Raw genomic sequence first — 19691 nt, 5'->3', positions numbered from 1 at the left:
GTTGAGAAGGAGTTACACACACACAGACAAACACACACACACGCTTTGTTCAGTCTATCAGCTTTATGTTCCTTATATTTGATCATGTAAAGCCCAGGAGAGCACAATTCACACAAAAAAGCAACGAGAAACAAGGTGGGCGAGGTAATATCTTTGACTGGACCAACTTCTGGGAGAAGCTTTCGTGCAACTCTGAGCTCTTCTTCAGCTCTGGGGAAGGAGGCAGAGCGAGCAAAATACAAGTTGGCACAGATTGTTAAGCAGAAGGGGTCATACGTGGTGGAGGCGGTCACAGGAAATGAAGTGGGCAATTGGGGGGTAGTGTGTTATGCATAAAGGGCTTGAGGTGGGCCGCATGGTGTGTTACAAATTGTTGTAATGAGCCATAAAACCAGTGTCCCTGGTAAGTCCATGGCTTTGGTATCTAGCAGACTCACCTTTTGAAGGCGTTGTGCCGTTTGCCTTTAAGGACAAGTATGGAAAGGTCAGATAGGGAGCAATCGCTTTGAGAAAAGCGTTCACACACGGGTGATACAGTGTTTTTGTCTTTGATCATTTTCCTGTGTGAGTTCATTGGCAAAAACGAACAATACACATATAAAACAGCCTGAAAGCAGTTGCTAAATAGTATAGTCATTGCTTGCCCCAGCTTTGGCTCATTATGAAACATATTCAAGAGACCAAACAATCAATATCAGTCAGGTTTATTGCTAAAAGCCAGTAATCATATAATAGAGGAAGAAAAGTTGAACAGTTTACCACTTTCTGGGCAGCCATATAGTACAGCACCAGGAGGGGTTATCCCATCGCTAGAGGAAATCCATCTCCCCGAGACGGGTAGCGCTAAGTAAACAGAAGAATTATTCCACCAGCTGAGCTCTCCACACTGGGTGTTAGGTCAGTTTAACTACATTGCTCAGGGGGGTGGATTATTCACTCACATTGGTGGGTCAGTCTGATTTTCTAGTGTAGATCAGCCCTTAATCTGGTGCAAGGTGGCTCTGTCCCCAAGAACGCTCCCCCCCTGGGTGTCCCTTTCTAAACTGCTGCTTCTTTCATTCTGCCTTTTGGTAACTTTCCATTACTTCCAAGCCCCCCTCACCTTGGACAAGAGCAGAAAGCACCATCTCCGAGGGAGAGGAAACTCATTGTCCCACGGTGTTTAACGTAATGTTGCATGCTGGTCCGTTCCCATTGTGTCTGGCCTGGCAGAGACATGCCGACCCTGCTACCCCCTGGGGCATCCACACACACGTAGGCATTCCATGACCCAGCCATTTCATAGTACAGTGTCATACAATCATCCAAAATTCAGAAGTGATACAGCCTGAGCCCTTACAAGGGGAAACTGAGGCATGGGGAAGGGAGTTGTCCAAGGTCCCAGGATGAAGCAGGGAATAGAACCCAGGTCTGCTGTGCTCCAGCCTGATGCCCTACCCACTAGGAAACACTGCAGAAATACCATCCCCCCTAGGGATTCGGAAAAACTCCCGGCTCCCAGAAAGAGCTGCGCGACGGGGAGCATCACCAAGAGAACACAGCTTGGGGAGACTGTCGACCTGGAGGAGGCAGGGCCTGGTCCCTCAGCCCATGGCTCAGGAAGGGCGTGGGCCGGCGGCCAAGCCAGGCTCTAGCAGAGCCAGGCCTTTTCGCAGATCCAGTAGTCGGTCATGTAGCAGTTTATGTCATTCCAGCGCCCGTCGGTCGCCATGGTGCCGCAGTCCTCATTGCTGGAGTCATTGGGCTCCCCGGTGCTCCAGAAGCTGTGAAGAAGAGCAAAGCTGCATGGAGACCACAGCGGGGAGCAAGGGGTTGGGCAGAGGGGCATGATGCCTTTCACCCCGCACACCTGAGGTTCAGAGGGGAGCCATCCACCCAGAGCCATTGATTTTCCTTTTTCTGGTCACTCAGCCCCAGCCAGTACACCCGGGACGTTGTGCGGGCCTTCACCAAGAATGCCTGCAATAGACAAGAACAGACGAAGGGGGTGAATGGGTGTAGGACAGGCCACGCGCTCTACCAACACCAGGAGCAATGGGACTCAGGAGACCCAGGTTCAAATCCCAGCTCTGCTACTGACTCCCTGCATGGCCCTGGCCAAGTCCCCTGCATCTCTCTCTATGCCTCAGTTCCCCCACCTGGACAATAGCCCTGCCCCTAAGGGTGCTAGCAAGATAAAGGCATTGAAGAGTGTGATGTGCGGGTGGGGGGGAGTGCTTAAATACCATAGATATGTCACCACCTCAAATCCAGCCGTAAGTGAGAGCTGCTCCTGGCAGGTGGGTGAAATGAGTTGGTGTGGTCTCAGTCCAGCTCTCACCCCTGAGCAACAGGAGGTCTGAAGGGGGCATGAGGCCTGAGCTCCTGGGGAGGTGGGGATGGATGCAGGGAAGAATCATGACCTGGTGTTGGGGGAACATACAGGGGTTCAGGGTGGAACCAGCGCTATAGTCATGTAGGTTTGTCTGGCTGATCTCTTTAAAACACCCCAGCAATTCCCATCCCAACAGAAATGGCAAAAACTCCATAGGGAGTCTTAGAAATATGGGGTGGAAGGGACCCTGAGAGGTCACTGAGCCCATCCCCCAGTGCTGAGACAGGACCAAGGAAACCGAGCCCATCCCTGACGGGTGTTTGTCCAGCCTGTTCTTACAAACCCTGCTCCCTGCTTATATTTTCCAGCTCTCGCAGGTTTTTGCCATGCTATTTAGGCTTTTGTTCTGGGTGCTTTTCTGGCCTGTTCAGGCCCCAATATTCCTCTGCTGGGAATATTAGCCCGGGCTGCCCTCAGAGCTTGCCCACGGTGGGCTGGTTAACATGCGGCATGTTGCGTGTGCTGGTTTGCAGAATGCCAGGCTGCCTTTGAGACCCAGGCCCGCTTGCGGTTTTTGAAAAACCTGGTGACCCTTAAAAGAGCTGTGTTTTAAGGGCCAGGCGCGGTCTCACCCACTGCCTGGTCACCTGGGTCCCACCCGCCAGGGATCCCCAGGGTAAAGCTGCTGCTGTCGCTGGTAGCTGTCCAATTCCCTGGCCTGGTCGGGGTACGCCAGGAGGGTGGCAGGCGACTTTACCTGCTCCTCTTTGGTGTTAATGATCACCAGCTGTGCCCCGGCATCCAAACAGAACTGCTTGGCCTCATGCCAGGTTTTGGTAGACTCTGAAAAGTGGTAACAGGTTCTCTGGAACCAGACCCAGCCCCATGGGCAATGGCCGCAGACAGAATCTAGAAAGCAAAACCCAGAATAACCCAATTCAGGGCCAGGCAGGGAATCTGGCAGAGCCAAGAAACGGACCCAGGAGTCCTGACTCCCGGCCCCCTGTTCTAACCCCATTCCCCTCCGGGGCCCAGGGGACCAAGTGCAGCCCCAGCCGCAGCGCCAAAGCAATAGCCACCCAGCTCTTTTTAGCATGCCAGCGCGAGGCTCCCTTCCAGCTCCAGGGTAGACATACGGAGAGAGATCCACAGGGGATGGCTGTAGACAGCAGCCTCGGTGGGCCTGGGGTTGGCTCAGAGAATCCCCCGCCCTGCAGCTCCCCCTGAGAACCACAGAGAATCCCGCAAGGGGAGATGCCACGTGCTGAGAGCTCCCTTGAGCATCTGGCCCTGCCCTGTACCTCCCTCTGATTGCAGCCCTAGTGTGGGCATGGCAGCTGGCACTGTGCTCCTCACCTACTCTTTTCTGTAACGCCGTGATCCGCTCTTGCATTTTACTGCTAAACTGCTTCACAGAGGCCAGCTCCCCAGATACCGAACGATGGACAGCGTCTGGATTGGTGAAGGAAAGGAGGTTAGCAGCCAACGCGCAGCATGGTCATCTCAGAGCTTCCTGCACGGCCTCCAACGCTGGGCCGCTTACAGACGCCGCGGGCCCTGCTCGAAGTCTCCTCTGCGATGCCTGGAACCTGGACCCCTGGCGACAGTCAGAGCAGCCTCCTGGCTGCTCTAACTCACACTCTGCCTCCTCTGGGAAGCAGGGAATACCCATGGTGCAGCACGCTCCTGATCCAAGCCCCTGATCCATCCCTTACACCAGGGGCTGGGAGCCGAGGCTCTGACGCCAGCTCCACACTAACCTGTGATTCCCCCCTGCCCAGGGCAGGGGCAATTTCCACCCCCTTCACACCAGCAGTGTGGCCCAGTGTGACACAGGATCAGTCCCTTTAGGGGACTGCAGAAAGCCAGTACCAGGCCGCTTAGGTCCTACTTAAAGACCCCAAATAGGGCTTTAGGCAGTCCTTGAGCCAGGTGCTGGCTACTGGGCAGACAAACCAGCTATGCGAGAATTCTTAACAAAACAATTTTCTGTGTCTGTTTCTTTAAAAATGGATCACTCGGGAGGGTTTTTAATTGCTTCCACCCTAATTAAACCATCAAAGCTAAACCTAAGAGTTCATCAAAAATGCTTCAGGGCAGCCACTGCTCAGCAGAACCCCACCAGAGGTGGGTGGGTACCAAACCTACAGAACTGAGCAATGTGTGAAGGAGGCAGGGTGAGCTAGTGGAAACAGCACTGGCCTGAGGCTCGGGAGATCTGAGTTTGATCCCCAGCTCTGCTAGTAACCCACTGGGTGACCTGGGGCAAGTGATTTCCTCTCCCTGTGCCTCAATTTCCCCATCTGTCAAATGGGGATAATGATACTGCCCTCCTTTGCAAAGTGCTTTGAGACCTACTGATGAACAGCACTATACAAGAGCTAGGGATTATAATATCTTCCTTGCCCTCTACTGTTTAGCTGTGTGTTGTAGACCCTATACTGCTGATGGAGATTCTCCTTAAGATCTGCCCTACCCCCAGCCTTTGTATTGGTATAACTATTTTGTTTAGGGATATGATTATTTTTTAAACTGCTCTAGGTATTCCATTACAACCCCTAGAGTGGACCCAGTTATACTGAGTCGAAGATAGCTTTTACAGGTAGCGCGTATTCCGTCCCTGTATAGGAATGGCTGTGTTGGTGTAAGTACATTTATACCAGGATAACTGGACCTCCACTCGGAGGGTTGTACTGCTTTAAATGGACCAATATAACTCGAGTAGCACACTTTTGTGTGTAGCCCAGGCTCAGCTGGAGAGGTAGGGGCTGCGCTTTCGGAGCAAGAAGCAGATTCATAGAGGGGCAGGGCAGAGGGGAAGAAACCCTCCTGGATTCCGGGGGGCCTGGATTTCACCCACAGATATTAAAGCCAGAACGGACCGTTCTGAGCATCAGGGCTGGCTCCCTGCATCGCCCAAGCCAGAGAATGTCAAAGACCCTCTCTGCATCATCCCTGCAGTGTTCTGAGAGCCCCAGCTGGGCAGGCCAGGGACAGCCGCACAGCCCTCAGTGGCTACAGACTCTCCATCCCATGGACACCGGGGTCCAGAGACGTGACTTGCTTAGGCTGGAAGAATTTTGGTCTGTGTTTGTACAGGCTGGGGCTTCTCGGAGCTACCGTAAAACACCTAATTACATACAGCATCTAGCACACTGGGGGCATGATCCATGACTGGGCTCCAAGGAGCTACCATAATACACCTAATAAAAAACTTGCCCCAGTCCACAGCCCCAGGTGGATACAAAGCCCACAACCCCGACCTCGCAGCCCCTCACTCTCGCTACTGATGAGAGGCAGAAGCGTCTGTGTCATTCTCTCACCTACTGTTTTCTGCAGTGCTGCAACCTCTGCTCGGATCTTCTCCCAATCCGCCAGGTTCTGGGACACTGCAAACACAAACGCCTTTGGGATCAGGAGAGGGGAAAGGTCGCCACCACCAGGATGATGTCCTGAGTGGCCCCTGTAACACTTGGGGATGGCGGCAGCTGTCTGTCTCCATGGAGAGGAATAATTTGGTAATGGAGGGGTTCGTTGCTGACCATGGGGATTGTGATGCATGGCTAGACAGGGTGAAACACCCTGCAAAATAAATAACCCTGCAAAGACGCGTGGGGAGATCATGTCTGTGGTTTTGTGTATTTACAGGTGTCAGCAGAGTCTGAGTGAGCTCTCCCCTGACGTCTAGTGGTGAGCTGTGGAAAAAGACTTCAGGAGCTGATCTTGTTTGCTTGGACACACCCACCCTGCCTAGGTGCTCAGCATGATGGGATTGTTTCCCCCAAATGATTCCTTGTGGCTGGTGTTGGCTCCCCCAGTCTCCTCGTTATTGGGACAGGAGTAATAAAGGATTGTTATCCTTGTTGTGTGAACCAAGGGCAGCAGACCTGTACCTGGCACACCCCAATGGAGGAACTCACCCTCAACTGAATGACACTCACTAGGCAGGGGACATGGTTCCAAAGCCCAATTTGCTGGGAGGAGGGGGGGTGTCTTGGTTGGTGTTGTGGGGTTCTGTTTAAAGAGCCTGGACATCATTTGATCCCTTTGCTCTCCATGTATAGTAAAAGAGCTAATTTAGACTCAAGGGAGAGTCCTGTTACATGCTGCAGAGCTGTAATCACTGATGCCTAGGTCTAAGTATTGGACCTCCTTTGGGACAGTGTCTCTGTTGCAAGAGACTGCCCAGTGTGCACCAGCTCTGAGGCTCTCCCACTAACAGCTGAAATCCCTGAGAGCTGTGTTAAGTAGGGGGAGAGGGCTGAAGGCACCTGAGTGAGTGGCTAGCAAGGCAGCTGGTGGAGAGGTACGGAGAGGCGTGGCAAGCAGCCAGTAGTGTGCCGTGCGGAGAGGCATAACAAGTGGCCAGCAAGCAGCCAGCAGGGACGCTGGCAGAGAGGTGTGGCTAGCAGGGAGGCTGGCGGAGAGCTGTGGTGAGTGGCCAGCAAAGAAGCTGGTGGAGAGCGTCAGAGCAGAGCCCTGCAGAGGTATGGCAATTGGCCATTGGGGCCATGAATGAGTGCCCCAGCAGTGCAGTGTGTAAGGTGCCTTCTTGCCCCACCTCTGCTCCCCCACCTTCCACACAGGGTGGGAGGTGAACTCTGAGGATGAACCTCTGAACTCTGGGGCTGCACTGGCCAAGGACAGCAACTGTGAGTGGAGTATAGAGAAGGGATGGGCATGTTAAAGGGACTTTTGTGTTGCTGGACTTAAGACCCTGAGGGGAAAAGGACAATGCCCAACTTACTTGAGGGTGGGTCTTTTGCTCGTGGCTCGTGTTTATCAACCATAGTTGTGGTGTTTTCCCAAATTAATGCTGAGTTACTTCCCTCCTTTTATTAAAAGTTTTTGCTACACTCAGACTCTGTGCTCGTGAGAGGGGAAGTATTGCCTCTTAAAGGCACCCAGGGGGTGGTGTGTAATTGTCTCATGTCATTGGGTGGGGGCTCGAGCCAGTTTTGTGTTGTATAGTTGTAAAGGAGCTCCTAGATACTGAACCTGACCCTTGCTGCTACTGGCAACACCTGGCAGAAGGGTTACACATATGAGGTAATAAAGGAGCTGTTTTATGCTGGCTTGGTCAATCTAAGTATGGAATATCCACCAGCTTTTTGGGGTTTGGCTGCCCCATTCTTTGCAGTTCACCCTAATTTAGTGACCACAGCTGGCTCCCCACTAGAACCCAGGTCACAGTGGCGTAGTCATGCTTGGATGCACATTACCACAGGTTAAGTGGGTTTTTGGATCAGAACCACACGCTTGTCAAAAATTAATTTTGATATGGGAGAGTTTAAGGGTTAAAAATCAGTTACAATGATTGACCCATGATCAAGTTCCTGACAGAAAAAAACTGGAAGAATTGTGCTTACAGAGGGGGTTGTCTTTTAAGAAAAAGGCCCTAGAGCAGGAACTGAGAAATCTGTTAATTGCCAGTGATAAGGAAGCAGACCCAGCAAAACTGCTTGCAGTGAGAAATCAGCAGCTAGAACTTGAACGAAAGCAAAAAATAGCTGATATGGAAGGAGAAGCTGCTGAAAGACAACATATGTGTTTTGAACATGAACAAACACAAGAGTATTTTTTCACGCAACGCACTGTCAACCTCTGGAACTCCTTGCCAGAGGGTGTTGTGAAGGCCAATACTATAACGGGGTTCAAAAGGGAGCTAGATAGATTCATAGATATTAAGGTCAGACGGGACCATTATGATTATCTAGACTGACCTCCTGCACAATGCAGGTCACAGAATCTCACCCACCCACTCCTGCGATAAACCTCTCACCTATGTCTGAGCTATTGAAGTCCTCAAATCGTGGTTTAAAGACTTCAAGGAGCAGAGAATCCTCATCAAGTGACCCGTGCCCCATGCTACAGAGGAAGGCAAAAAACCTCCAGGGTCTCTTCCAATCTGCCCTGGAGGAAAATTCCTTCCCAACCCCAAATATGACAGTCAGCTGAACCCTGAACATATGGGCAAGATTCACCAGCCAGATACCCAGGAAAGAATTCTCTGTAGTAACTCAGATAGATTCGTGGAAGATCAGTCCATCAATGGCTATTAGCCAGGATGGACAGGAATGGTGTCCTCAGCCTCTGTTTGCCAGAAGCTGGGATTGGGTGACAGGGCATGGATCACTTGATGATAACCTGTCCATTCATTTCCTTTGGGGCACCTGCCATTGGCCACTGTCAGAGGAAAGGATACTGGGCTTGATGGACCTTTGGTCTGACCCAGTATGGCCATTCATATCTAAAGAATGGCATATATTCAATTGCAGCAGCTAGAAGCCAAGGAAAAAGTGGACAAACTTAAGCTCCAACTCAAGAGAATAAAGGTACAACAGGAACTGTATCATCCTGGAAAGCCAGCTCCTCTCAACAGCAAAATGGGGATAAAATCTATCCAGTTTGTAACAATGTTGCTACGTTGTTTAACTCTAAGAAGTTACCTGTTTGTAACCAAATTTACCCCAACATGGCCACCTTTTATGTAAATGCTTTTTCTGTGAGCTCAAGTGAAGGTAACCCCATAACTTGTGCAGAGAATGTAAAAGTCAATGGTAAAAGCTGCTTAGGGCAAATTACAGCTTCTAACATCACTCTTGTTAAAGCAGATCTTGTCAAAGAGGAAGATTACTTTACAAAGAAGGTAGTGAATATTGTAATCCTCTATGAGTTTACTGTAAGTGTGCCTTTAGCCAGAATCCATCTTGAATGGAATAGTGTTAAACATGAAGTTACAGCTGATGTAAGGAAGCTATTGCCTAAGGATCTTTTGATTGGGAGTGATATTAAAACTTTGTTCAATCAAGTTGATGACATAAACCGGTCACAGGAAAGAAATAGTCCTGAACCTGCGTCTACTAGGGGTAAGGATTTGCCTGTGGAGAGTTTATCCAAATGTTTGTCCGAGGAAGATGACTGTTTGTCTGTGCAAAGAAGCAGTGCATATGTGGAAAAAATTTGTGAGTGTCTGTCTGGTATCTCAGAAGTGAATCTGGCATTAGATAAGGCTCAGGAAGATGTTTCTCTAGAGCAAATTAAAATTGGTGATTAGGTTAAAGCCCTAACTGAGGAAGGAAGGGGGACAGTCTTGGTGAGTGACACATTGTTGGCTACGTGGGAAAGTAAGCCTGACCCAAGTGAAAGTGATGTGCTTAAAAGCAGCTCAGTGTAATAAGACACTATTTGTGGAAAACAGCAGTTTATCTGTTAAGGGAGAGAAAGGCAAAGAGTTTAGATGAGCATAAGCAGCCTTCTGAGCTGATGGCTTTGTCTAATCAGCAGTTTGGGAAGGCAAGGTTAGTGGAACATGAGTATCCCTACACCTTACCTGTTACCAGTGTGGAGAACTGTGACAGTGAAGGAAATGTTCCTGTGTCTGTTAGGGGCAATGACTTACCCATGAAGGGAGCTACCCCAATCTCCAAGCAATTGTCCATGAACAGCCATGTGTGCTGGGACAAGGGAAATGATATCCCAAGCTGTGCGCCTGTTAAAGGGGAATGTTTCTCCAGGTCTTTTCTGTCTGTAAAGCAGACAGAAGAAGCCTTTCAACCTATGATGGTTGAAAATGTATCAACCTAGAGTTGATTCTGGATACAGTTAAAGCCCAGGAAGGAAGTGGTCCTGAATTTCTGTCTGCTAGGGATGATGACATTCTAACTAGGTTGCATCCAGTTAATATCACAAATAACTCCCAAAGACCAAGCGATTCTGGTGCTTCTATTTTGCCTGTTGCTAGTGTATTGCTGGGTGAAGATATGACAGCCTTGTCTGATCAGGGTGATATCGTAGCCAGGGCACAAGGAAAGCATGAAGGTGATTTGACTATGTTACCCACTGACAGTGTGAAAACTTGTAACAAGGAAAACAATGCTTCTGATCTTGTGACTATGAAGTCTAGAAGTTTGCCTGAAAGGGGTTTTTGTGAAAATCCTCCTGATGGGACAGAGGTGATTCTGGATTTAAGTGAAGCCCAGAAAGAGTCTGTTGTTGCTCAGAAAAATTTTCCTTTAGAGCAAGTCCTAGTTTGCTGCAACTGATGGGTGTGCAAGTGATTTGATTGAGTTAACTCAGGGTGAATCACTGTATAGAGAAAGCAACAGTTTGTCTGGGAGACTTGTTCCAGTTCCTAACTGCCAGAGTCTTTCTGAGGTGTATAGATCCACTGACTTTGCTTTAAAAAGACCCAGTGTGGATAGCTTTGAAAAGTTTTCAAACGAAATACAAATTGTTAGCAAATTTAAACAGCCCTAAAAGCTTAACCAGCTTGTTGGGGAGACAATGTTGTTGGAACATGAATGTCTCTATGTTGATTCTTTAAGTAAGCAGTCTGTGACTCAGGTACTGAGGAAAGATCGGGATACTGGTTACTGGGTTACAAGAATGCAGGAGAGAGCAGGCAAACTCTCATCTCTAGATATTTTGGATATGACTTGTAGTCTCTTAGTGGACTTGACATCTGATTCCATGTGGAAGCAGAGGTTGGTAATGGAAGGACAAAAGAACCTTGAGTCTAACATGCTAGTGAAAATGGATGGAATTTCTTTAAGACATAGTCCAGCCGTGGAATTGGTAAAGGTTGAGAATCTGAAAACTAGTAAACAGGTGAGTGTCTGTGTTGATGCAAATTACCTGACTGACTGGAGGGAGAAAGACTTGCCTGTAGCTGTTAGCAAAAAGGACATACCCAGCCGGCCAATGAATGTTAAGCAAAAGACCTCAGATGTTGACCCTCTGGAACAGGGAGAAAGGGGAAAAGTTTATCATGCAAATAAAGCCACAGGTTAACCCTTAAATACCAAAACCCCAAGGAAGTGGTTAAACTGAAAGCCTATGTTAAGGAAGACCCTGAGGTCAAGAAAAAGCTACAAAGGTTCAAAAGGGATATTGAACAAGCTGACCTAAAGAATGATTTGTCTGAACCAAAGACTTGGCATGACAAAAATGATTGTAAATGTACACTTGTGATAGAACTGATGATGATTGCAACTAACTTGTTGCTGATACCAAGAACTGTAAAAATGTACAAAGTGCATGGTCTTTTGGAAAAGCCCGTGATCATTTTAAGAGTGGTACATAATAGAAACCCTTATGATTATGTGGTTGGTTCAACAAAAAAACACTTTGTGTTAAAAAGCCTAATAATGTTGAGGCTTCACAGCTAATGCATAGATATATTTCTAAAACTTTCCACAGCAGAAAAACCAGTACAAGCTTGAACTGCTGTGCATGAAGGGAAACTGACTTACAACAGCTCCCAGCCTTCATGGCTGAATACCAGAGTAAGTGCTCTCCGAAGAACATTAATGGCTATGTTAAGTTAACACATAGACCAAGCCCTGGAATCACTGAAGTGTTTCACAAAGTATGGACTAAGTTTTTGGCTGGAGCCAAAGCATGCCTCAATAATTTGGCCTTACAAATAATTCAGTGTAAACACAGCTCATATCAATGTGGGGAGATCCTTAAGGTGTATCCAGGACCTCTCATTTCACCCTTCCACACCAGTCTCACGTTCGGGGTGTGACACATGGCTAGAAAGGGTTAAAAATCCTGCAAAATAAATAGCCCCAAAAAGGCATGTGGGGACATAATGTCTGTGGTTTTGTGTATTTACATATGTATGAGTAGGGAGGACAGTGTAATTAACAGTCCCTGTCTGTGCTGTATTCTGATAATTCAGAAGTCAAAAGAACATCTTATCATGTAAATGAATTGTAAACAGGGGCTATCTCAGTATTCATCTCTCTTTGAAATGTACTGTGAAACGGGGAGGAACAAGCAAAAGGCCTTATGTTAATTCGTATAGCTAAGTATCAGTGATGGACCTCCTTCAAAGCCATCCTAATTACCTTTTGTTCCCCAAGGAAATCCCAACTTGTCAAAGAGGACATGAAATTGTATAAAAGAGCCTTGGGTCCTGATTCTGTCATCTCAGATCTGCTTAGACTTCATCAGGGGAAGTCTGAGTCACAAGACTGAGGTCCCAGTTATGCTGGTACACCCTGAATATGAGATTCGGACATTGGACTATCACCTATGAACTATTTCCGAAAGAACTCTTTGCCACTACAAAGCTCACCGTCTCTGCTGTGAATCTGCACCTCAATGGATTGAACTCATGTCTGTCTGTATATTGATCGTTTAACCAGACTCTCTCTCTTTTGTGTTTTAATACATTTTAGTTAATAAGAATTGGCTGAAGCGTGTTTTTGGGTAAGATCGGAAACATGCGTTCACCTGGGTGGTGACGTGTCCGACCCTTCGGGATAGGGAGAACCTTTTCTTTTATATGAGGAAACAAGATTTACAGAAATTTTCATCATATTTGATGTGGGTATTTGGATGGAGGCCGAGGCTGGATCATTTTAAAGGAACTGTGTTGTTTGGACTTCTGAGTAACCAGTGAGGTAATAAAGAAGCTGTTTTATGCTGGCTTGGTCAATCTAAGTTTTGGAATATCCACCAGCTTTTGGGGGTTTGGCTGCCCCATTTTTTGCAGTTCACCCTAATTGAGTGACCACAGCTGGCTTCCCATTAGGACCCCAGTCACAGGGATACAAACTGAGTCTGACCTCTCTGAGTAGCAGGAGTTATGTAGAGGTTTGTGATCAAATGATGCCTTTGGAGGGAAGGTTATTGCTGGCTGATGGGTGGTGCATAAGAGAGTCACGCATTCAGGTCTATGATGTTGAGAATTAGGATACGGAACCATTTACTATGGCTGATAACACTAGTAGCAGCTAGAGCTGGTTACAAGTTTTCATTTGATTGTGTTAATGAAAATTAGCCTTAAAAAGTAGAAAACTTGGGAAAACACTGACATTTTCATGATGTTTTCTAATTTCTTAACTGAAAATGTGTTTTCGGTGCTTGGCTACTTGAGGTCTGGTGTGAACATGCCCATGTGCCCCCTCCACTCCATGGTGTCTCTTTCTCACCTACCCCCGCCTGACTGGCCACATTAGCTCCCCAGTGGCATTTCTTGAAAATCAAAACTTTTTGGCTTTGGAAAGTTTCCAAAAAACTCTCTGAGAGACAAACACCTTGATGGGAAAACTACTAACATGGAAACAAAAAAACCCACCAGTTTGTGTCTTTTTGAAACCAAGTGAGAATTTCAAAACTCAGGCTGCTAAACAATTCACTGTAATAAAATGACCCGCTCCAGCGACCCCACCCAGCCAGCGTCTATGCTGAGCCAGAGACAAGCATGCTGGGCTAGCCTGGGATTGGGAGCTTTTACTTACCATTAGCTGCCCTCTGGAAAAGGTGGAAATTCAGCTCCTCTGACTCCTGCTGCACCTCTGGGCCTGGGAGATGAACAAAGAGCAAACAGCAGAGCTGTGATCTCCCAGGGCATCCTTTACACTAGAAACTGCTCCAGGCCCCAGTGGCTGGGTTTCTTCCCCTGCTAGGGGAATCGGTTTGATGGGGAGGAAGGGGAGTCGCTTAGTGCTGTCAGTGATAGATTTTCCAATGCCAGGTGTTCAAAAAGTTATGAATCACGCCCCCCCCCCACCCAAAAAAAAAAACAAACATTAATCCTTTTAAAATAATTTTGGGGATTCTTCTTGTTTGCCCTCTGGTCTCTTGAGCTATTAGTAATTGTGTGTACAAAGGCAGTGTGTAGGGACCAGCCAAGATCGGCGCCCTGTTGGACCAAGCACTGCACAAGCTCAGAGTAGACAGTCCCTGCCCTGAAGAGCTTACGATCTACATAGCCAAGAGAGACGCAGAGTAGGAGGAAAGGGTCTAACACACAAGACCCCTTGGGGATTGTGTTCTCCAGCTATTCCTTTCCCATGAGGGCTAAGCATTTACTGGTTTGTTTGGAAATTAGCTAAGAGTCTCCCATCATCCCAGGACTCCGGGAGCTGGGGCTTTAAGGGAAAATGCCAAATATAGTGAGGGTTGGCAGCACTATTAACACCAACCCCTTACTCTTAGGTGGTGATTCCTCATGTTTATAGACCAGGTGCTGAGTGGAGTAAATCCAGAGTTACTCCCTTGCCGATACAGCTCCTTCTGCTGCACTTTGCTCTTCTGCAGCTTAGCCTGGGTGCTGATCCTTTAGGGTCCAGCCCTGCTGAGTGCTTCCCTTGCAGGTTTGGGCTCTTCGGTTTGGAGCAAGGACCCACCCTGCCTTCTGGGCCGGATTCGGATCACACTCCTGGCACAGCTACTCCGCTGGTTTCAGCGGAGTGATGCTGGATTTCCATCGGGGCCAGTGAGAGCAGAATCGCAGCGTAACACTTTTCAGGTACGAATTCTGGCTCCAGGGGAAGAGCGTCCGCTACTGAGATGCAGAGTTGCTCGAGATTTGCCCCCCACCCCCTTCAGATCTGGTGACGCTCGAGTCCGGGTGGCCTTGCCTGTGGACAGAGCTTGCTGGAAAATGCCAGACTTGTCCCCCAGACATTTTTTACACACACACACAAAACTTTAATTTTTGACTAAAATTCATGGAAAATTGATTTTTTTAAGACCTTTTTTCTTCCTATGGTGGAAATCCAAATACTGAAAAACTTTGATTTGGAAATTCTGCCCCGGCACCTCATGGGAGTTGTAGTTTGGATGCCTCATGCCCTCTTCCCCAGTAGGAACTCGTCTCCCCACCCAGACTTCATCTCCCATGATGCACCACCACCAGGCCCCATGATGCACTGCCTGTCCTCTCCAAGAGGGGAGACCGTCGCACACCATGTGAGATTTTAACGGTCCAATCAGGGAGCCATCCCTCTCTCCCATGATGCACTGCAGTCTCCCCTCTTGGAAAGTGGAGGTGGTGCATCATGGGAATCCCTGGCAGGGGTGCATTCTGGGAGGTGTAGTCCAGTTGAGGAGACCAGCCCAGAGAGGAGAATGGGGACACGTGGTAGCTGAACTCAGCTCCTTTGAGGCACCATGGCAGCATTTCTGAATGAAAATATTTCTTCTTTCCAGTGCTTGGTTTTTCTCTGAAAAAGGCAAAAAATTTCTGTGGAAACCGACCCCTTTTTGCGAAATTTAGTGGAATCAAAACCTCAATTTTCTGCCCCAAAGTCTCACTGGGAAATTCCTGAGCAGTCCCGTCCCTGTGAGGAATCATTCCTGGCACGGAGAGCCCAGCCTGCATGACCCCACTTGCAGCTGTCCTGACACACCCGGGACCGTACCACACTCACGTTTCATGAGGGCCAGGATGAGGAACACGCTGCACATGAGGAAGCAAACCCCCAGCAGGACGTAGGTGATCAGCAGAGACCTTCCAGGGCAGCCTCTCCGTGAGGCAGGCTTAGGGAGGGGAAGATCTATGGGAAACAGCAGCACTTAGCTCTCTGAGGGGCGAGGGTATCAGGACAGGGGGGAAGCAGGGAGGGCTGGGTAGGACAGGTTATAGCGAAGGACTCTCCCTTCAGTGGGTGACTGGGAAATGTCGGCAGGAGGTACTTGCTGGTACAAATGGGTTTATGGAAAGGAGGAAAGGTTTATGGGGCATCCCACCAGATAGCTGGGTAACTCTACAGAGAGCACCTCCATTTGGCAAGAGCCAAGAAGCCAGACCCCCAGCTCCCTCTTCCCAGCTGTGTCCATACAGGGATCGCTTGTCCCAGCACTTCAGTGCAGCCACCTCTGGGGCGGCGTGCTGCAGCCATTGGAGAGTTGTGTAGCACAGGGCCTGGCTGGATGGACAGTTCCCTGGGCGGTTGACAGGGCAGGGGGAATCCAGGGAGAGGGAATGGAATTCCCCCGCAATGGGCAGGACGCGGGGGTGAGCACCCCGACTCTCCCCAAAAGCTGCCCCAGGAGCTTTGCTAATTGGCTGTGTTCGGGCGTAATCGTCTGATTGTATGCCTTGCCTAAAAGAGATCACAGCGCCCCCTATGGCACTGGGGCCAGCACTGACTGCGAGGAGAGCGCCCCCTAGCGCTGCACTGTGGCACTGGGGGGGTCAGCATTGACAGTGAGGAGAGCGCGCCCCCTACTGAGCCCTCTGGCCCACTCCCAGCACCATAGTGCCCCCTAGGGCCGCACTGGGGTCAGCACTGACGGGGAGGGAAGAGAGCCCCCAACAGAGCCCCCACCCTGCAGCACAGCACCCCCTAGTGCCCCCCTGCCCTGGCAGACTCTACTCACCTCCTCCCGGGGGCTGGAAGGCAGCTGCCACGGCTGCAGACGACAGGTCCAGCCCTGGGCATGGGGGACAAAGAGCGTTAAATCTGCCAGCTCTGCTGGCAAAGGCCATGAAATCGTACCCTCCTTCCTGGGCTGCAGAGGGGGCCGTGCACACAGCCCCTACCTTGCTGGGCTTCACCCTCCCCACGCATCATGGCTTGCTGCTCTGGGACAGTCTGTGCCCCACTCTGGGGTGCTCCTGCTGGGACCCCCCATCTCCCCACCAACCAGCACTCAGCTTCCCAGCCACCCAGGAAGCAACCGGGCCCCAAGGGATGGACCAGCCGGGATTGATAGCCCCGGGGAACAGACTGGAGGGACGGATTCTGCCCTGGGCCGGGATGTGGGTGCAGGGGGTGTTCTGCCTCAAGCCGAGCAGAGCTCCGAGTCCTCACCGAGCTTGGAAGGCCTAAGGGCCGGGTCCCCCGAGATCACTGAAATGGCCAGGTCTGAAAGGAAACAGGAGGGATTATACCGTGCGAGCTCCCAGTGCCGGGATGGGGGTTTGCATGGGCGAGGGGCAGCCCTGAACTCGGGCAGGGGATGTTCCTTCCAGTGCCATAGTGAGCAAGGGGGTGCCAGGGAGGTAAAGCCTGCGATGCCCTGGAAATGGGGGGGGAATGGGACACACACTGCACAGCCGGGACGTGTCAAAGCAGCTCGGGTATGTGGCGCTGCCCCCTGCTGGCTGGGACATGTCACGGCTGCGTTAGGCCAGCAGTCGTGAGAACAGAAGGTCGCGAGTTCTGTCCCCCGATGCTGCCTGTACATGACGAGCCCTCAGCTGCATGGACCTGCTGCTGGATGGCAGGGGCTGCTCTGTACCCAGGCCTCACTTGCTCCCCAGCAAAAAACTGGAACGTTTCTCACCGGTTTTGGGGGGTCTGCCTGGTGTCGCTGCCGGACCTGGAGAGGAGAGAGAAGGGTGAGTCTGGCCGGTGGCTTGGGGCGCCTAACAGAGACGGGTGCCTGAGTCTGTGCATCAGGGACCCGGGCAGTGCCCAGGGGTCAGGAACTGACCACAGGCCCGGCCTTCCCCTCCGTGTACCCAGCCTGCTCGTTCTGTGCTACCACCTCCCACTGTGGGCTTGCCCAGCCGTTCCCAGCCGGGCCGGTTTGCCAGCAGCCAAGCCAGGCCCAGACTCACCGGCTCCCACGGACCCAAAGGTGGCTCGGGGCTGGATGCTGAGTTCTGCGCTGACAACCCCTCCCCAGCCTCTGAGCAGTGGGGCAAGAGCGATCCCTGCAGAGGGGGGCAGCTGGGGCTCCCTGGTACCTGCTCCTCCTTTGTCCTTCTGGTTCAGCGCGGCCGCCTTCGCCTTCTTCCCGCGCGGCAGGGGCGGGGGCTTGGGACAGTTCTCCAGGGACACATTCTCATAGTCATCGTCATTGTCGGACTCAGCGGCCACACCTGGAGATTACAGAGCCACTCAGTCTCACCAGGACAGGCTGGGCCAGCATGGGGGGAATGGGAGATCTCCACGGGAGGGAGCTAGCCATGGGAAGAGAGGCTGGCTGGTCACATACCCTCCCTTGGGTGGGAAGGAAGAGGGAGGGTGGGGGCTCTTTTTGGGCAGCAGACGAGCTGGCTCAGCTGGAGGAGGGGGCTGCTTCACCCAGGGTGGGAGCGTGCTCACACACACTGATACAGTCCCTTGACTCTCCCTTTCATCCCAAGGCACTTCATGGGCTCTGGGTGTATTTCTATTGATCTATCACCTCACCCATGCCTGAGATGCAGCCACCTCTGGGGTGGGACACAGGGCTGTTTATACAAGGCTCTCGCACCCAGCGCTGAGATGATGCTGCCTCTGGGGTGTGGCATAGAGGCTGTTTATACAGGGATCCTTCAGCCTGAGATGCAGCCGTCTCTGGGGTGGGGTGTAGGGCTGTTTACACATGCAAATCCTTCATCCAGCATTGAGATGCAACCACTTCTGGGGTAGGACTCAGGGGCTGTTTATACAGGGATTCTTCACCCAGCACTGAGATGCAGTCATCTCTGGGGTGGGGGCACTGAGGGCTATTTAACAGCTATACAGGGTGGGAACAACGAATCCAGTTCTCAGTTGAAACCACAATGGGGCTTTGGGGGGACAGCTGGAATTGCCTAGGCTGGAATTTGGCCAGGACACAATGGGTAACACCCAGACTTTTATGGAAGGGGCCAGAGGATCTTTAACAACCACACATGGCAAGACGTTGGGTGTACAACTTGTGTGAAAGGCAGCCCTGCACCCTCTAGCACCACGCTGGGGCATTGGGGTCAGCCCTGCCGGGGTGGGAGAGCACCCACCCTGTGACACAGCATCGCCTAGCACCATGCCAGGACATGAGGGTAGCACAGACTAGCAGGGGAGAGAGCCCCGACTAATTTCCCCACTATGCTCCCTGCAGCAGCCTGGGTTTTCCTCTGAGACCTCCCATCCGAGTACCTAGCAAGTGAGATCTGCCAACCCAACAGCCCCCGGAAGGTCTGGTAGCCAGGCCCCCACTCAGATTACTTGGCCATTTACCTCTGCGCACCGCTGGCTTTTTGCCCTTTGACTGCGAATGACCCATCCAGTTTCCGTAGTCACTTATGTGAGCCATGCCGATCCCCGACCGACGGACTCGAAGGACGTCTGTGGGGACCAGCAACAGCCTGGCTCTGCCAGGAGCTCTGTGATTTTCACATGCATGTAACTTCCTTCCTTCCCCAGCCCTACCATGGGTCACTGCCCACATTACCATACGTACCACACCCTGCTCCCAGCTGTGGGTTCAGTTAGCAGAAGAGGAACCCAGCCCATAGCCTTGCCCTTTAGATGCCAGAAAACAGAGTGACTGAAGGTGAGTCCCGTTCTGCAGTGCTTGGGCTGCAGGGATTTCTTATACAGCAGCCGTTGTCCTCTTTTTCATCTTCTACCAAGTGGGATCCAGTCAAGGGCTCGTCTAAGAATACATTTCTTTGGCATCCATGCAACAGGCCCAAACCACGTCAGCCTTCTTTCTCAAATCATTGGCTTTACGGCTGTTGGCCAGGCCTTTGTGACATATCAACGTTTGTCACATTTTCCCGCCTGTGGACGCCAACTATTCTCTGCAAGCGTCTCTGATGGAATGCGTGTTTCCTACTGGGGGCATCTCACATTTCCCAAGTGCCAGAGGTATATCCCAATGTGGATATCACAGCCATATTGTACATCTTCATCTTGGGTCTTGCGTGAAACTC

General features: G+C 50.7%; 1 protein-coding gene across 1 annotated transcript; it reads right to left on the bottom strand.

The window, feature by feature from the left end:
• Nucleotides 1-616: 616 nt before the first annotated feature.
• On the bottom strand, nt 617-19126 carry LOC140900716 (C-type lectin domain family 4 member G-like). Its single transcript, XM_073318407.1, has 12 exons — nt 18994-19126; nt 17754-17888; nt 17348-17383; nt 16873-16926; nt 16439-16492; nt 15487-15612; nt 13570-13632; nt 5638-5703; nt 3671-3766; nt 3072-3223; nt 1850-1959; nt 617-1763 (listed from the first exon to the last, which is right to left on the bottom strand). The coding sequence occupies exons 1-12, from the start codon at nt 19067-19069 to the stop codon at nt 1631-1633; spliced, it is 1101 nt and encodes a 366-aa protein (XP_073174508.1). The 5' UTR covers nt 19070-19126; the 3' UTR covers nt 617-1630.
• Between the last annotated feature and the right edge of the window lie 565 nt (nt 19127-19691).

This window comes from Lepidochelys kempii, chromosome 20 (genome assembly GCF_965140265.1).
Source record: "Lepidochelys kempii isolate rLepKem1 chromosome 20, rLepKem1.hap2, whole genome shotgun sequence".
Taxonomy (NCBI): Eukaryota; Metazoa; Chordata; order Testudines; family Cheloniidae; genus Lepidochelys; species Lepidochelys kempii.
Note: the sequence above shows the minus strand (reverse complement) of the source record. Positions and strands in the feature narration are given on the sequence as shown.